Source organism: Sphaeroforma arctica (genome assembly GCF_001186125.1).
Source record: "Sphaeroforma arctica JP610 unplaced genomic scaffold supercont1.1156, whole genome shotgun sequence".
In the NCBI taxonomy this organism is placed as follows: domain Eukaryota; class Ichthyosporea; order Ichthyophonida; genus Sphaeroforma; species Sphaeroforma arctica.
Window position 1 is genome coordinate 6,771 of NW_014039402.1, and position 2,196 is coordinate 8,966.

Consider the following 2,196-nt stretch of genomic DNA (forward strand, 5'->3'; position numbering starts at 1 on the left):
TATATATTGTGATCGGCTCAGGGGGCCTATCCCCGAACTGAGTCTAGGGTTTAGCGTTTAGGTCTCGGCCGAGTAGTGTCAGAAATTTGAGAACAAAGAAAATGTCACGGGATAAAACACTGTGAACATTTTTGGGCCGGGTTTTAGCGAGTCCTTAGCGAGTGTCCGCAGTCAGAAGAATATGCTCTTAGACCATCGCAAAATGGTGAACATGAAGGTGAGATTGATGACTTAGTCAAGCAGAGCATAATCGCTCAGCAGGAAAATAAAGAGATCCTTTGGTCAGGAAAATTCCTGATGGTTTCCAAAAATCTCAGGACCACCCCAAAGACGAAGGATGACTGGCGGTATTGTACTAATTTTGCACAGAGGAATGCTAAGCTGAAGCAGGAGTCTTTCAACATCCCTATGGAGGGTGAGATGTTTGGTCACGTTGCTGGTAAGTCGTGGTTGTTTGTCGTCGATTGTGGATATTGATTTAACCAGCTTTCGCTGGAGGAAAAATAATAATAAAAGTTTGACAGTCCGTCCCCAGGTTGGCGTGGTAGGGCCCTAGGGATCAAAACTGTTTTATAATAGTCAACGTTCTATCTTAGCATTACAGATTCCATCATCATCTTTTGCTTTGTCTCGTTCTGCTGCTGCCAGAACATTGATTTCTCTATAATGAATCACTTCCTTTTCACGTAGCGAGCATCTGACCGGTCCTTGATTCCGAGCGCACTAACCTCTTCTTCGTTTGTTCTTCTTTTGACCTTTATGATTTGTTGTTTGACAACAGCATTGACTACCCAAACACGAGTATGTTTCGTCGTTACCGCACGGCGTTTCGCATTCCAGACATCGTTCACGCTCATCACACTGGCCCCATCTGTGACGGTGGGTTGCAACAGGGCATGGCCAATATGGATCAGCCTGCTGTGTAACAGAATTCTCCTCTTTGGGTTCTAACATTATGCTGAACTTAGGATATACGAGCTAGAACAGTAGCACGCTTGCACGAGAATACCTCACAAATACGATAGTGAACGACAAGTATGTGTTTTTTTGTGTACTGATCAAATTTAGTTCGAAAACTGGTTGGTCCTCACAGGGTGGCTTGACGGGAATACTTTGGTGTTGACTATTTATGTATGACTTACAGTTGTGTTTTGCCACCAGGTGCAAACTACCCAGTATAACTACCTTTTGAACTAAGCTAGTTAAGTGATAACTTCCAACGAGAGATCGTCTTTAAAATGTCTGTTCTAACATTCTCTACCTTTTGATTGGTTGATTTACACGATGCCGGGTTAACTGTCTACCCCGAAAAAGAAGAGTCAACCTGGGTGATTTGTACCGGAGTGAAATTTATTTTCGTGAAAGTGGCTTTTATATATTACCAACTACTGCGCCGGATATTGGAAAGCGGTAGCAATACGCCCGCGCTTTCTCAATATAACCATAGGTGGCATAATTTCGATGGCTGCAAATCTTTGGGAAATCAACGTCCCAGTCAAGACCCAATAGGGATTGGCGTGTATCACTTAAAAGCATTAATGGACAGTTTGACCCTTGTAGAATTTTGATGAACTTCGAATCTTCTCCTTCGGGCAAGGAAATCCTGAATTTTAGGCAAATCACAGGGAGACATACTAGTGACGGAATGATAGTATGTTGATAGCGCTGATGGAGGAGGTCTATGTATGCGCCGTCATCGTTTAACTCACGAGCAGAGTCCCGACGATCACCAATCTCTATAGCAAAATTTGGAAGAGTCCGGACGACGGGATGTAAAATATTCGGCCGTGGTTGACTGAAATACTCAGCCTGAATAAATGTCGCATGCTTGGTATTTCGGTTTGGTTTGGAATCAAATTCTCCATTTTGGAAGGTATTAGGAGATTTTAAATCCAGAGCACAATCTCGAAGTTCTTCATCTTGTAACCCTCCTTCGTCAGTGATTCCACATGTTCCGAAAAACAACCATTTTTGAATTACCTTCTGAATCTAAGGCCGGGTAGTAGGTTCAACCTCGAAGAGTAGCTCCGGACTTGGAACATTTGGGTCACCATGTTGTGATCGATATTCTGTAGTGGTCCAAGACTTCCGCAGCATGAGGTACACAGCAGTTTTGAAGCCTTAGTCTGGCCCAGGATAGCTGACTTCAAATCTGGTATTCCAACGCATATACGATTGAACATATGCGAACCAGCT

The 2,196-nt window shown here is 43.4% G+C and overlaps 1 protein-coding gene across 1 annotated transcript; it reads left to right on the forward strand.

Annotated features, from left to right (window-relative positions):
* Positions 1-20: 20 nt before the first annotated feature.
* Positions 21-926, forward strand: SARC_10162 (hypothetical protein; the record flags this gene model as incomplete). Its single annotated transcript, XM_014295802.1, has 2 exons — positions 21-439; positions 841-926. Exons 1-2 carry the CDS (start codon positions 298-300, stop codon positions 924-926), a joined length of 228 nt encoding a protein of 75 aa, XP_014151277.1. The 5' UTR covers positions 21-297.
* Positions 927-2,196: the final 1,270 nt, after the last annotated feature.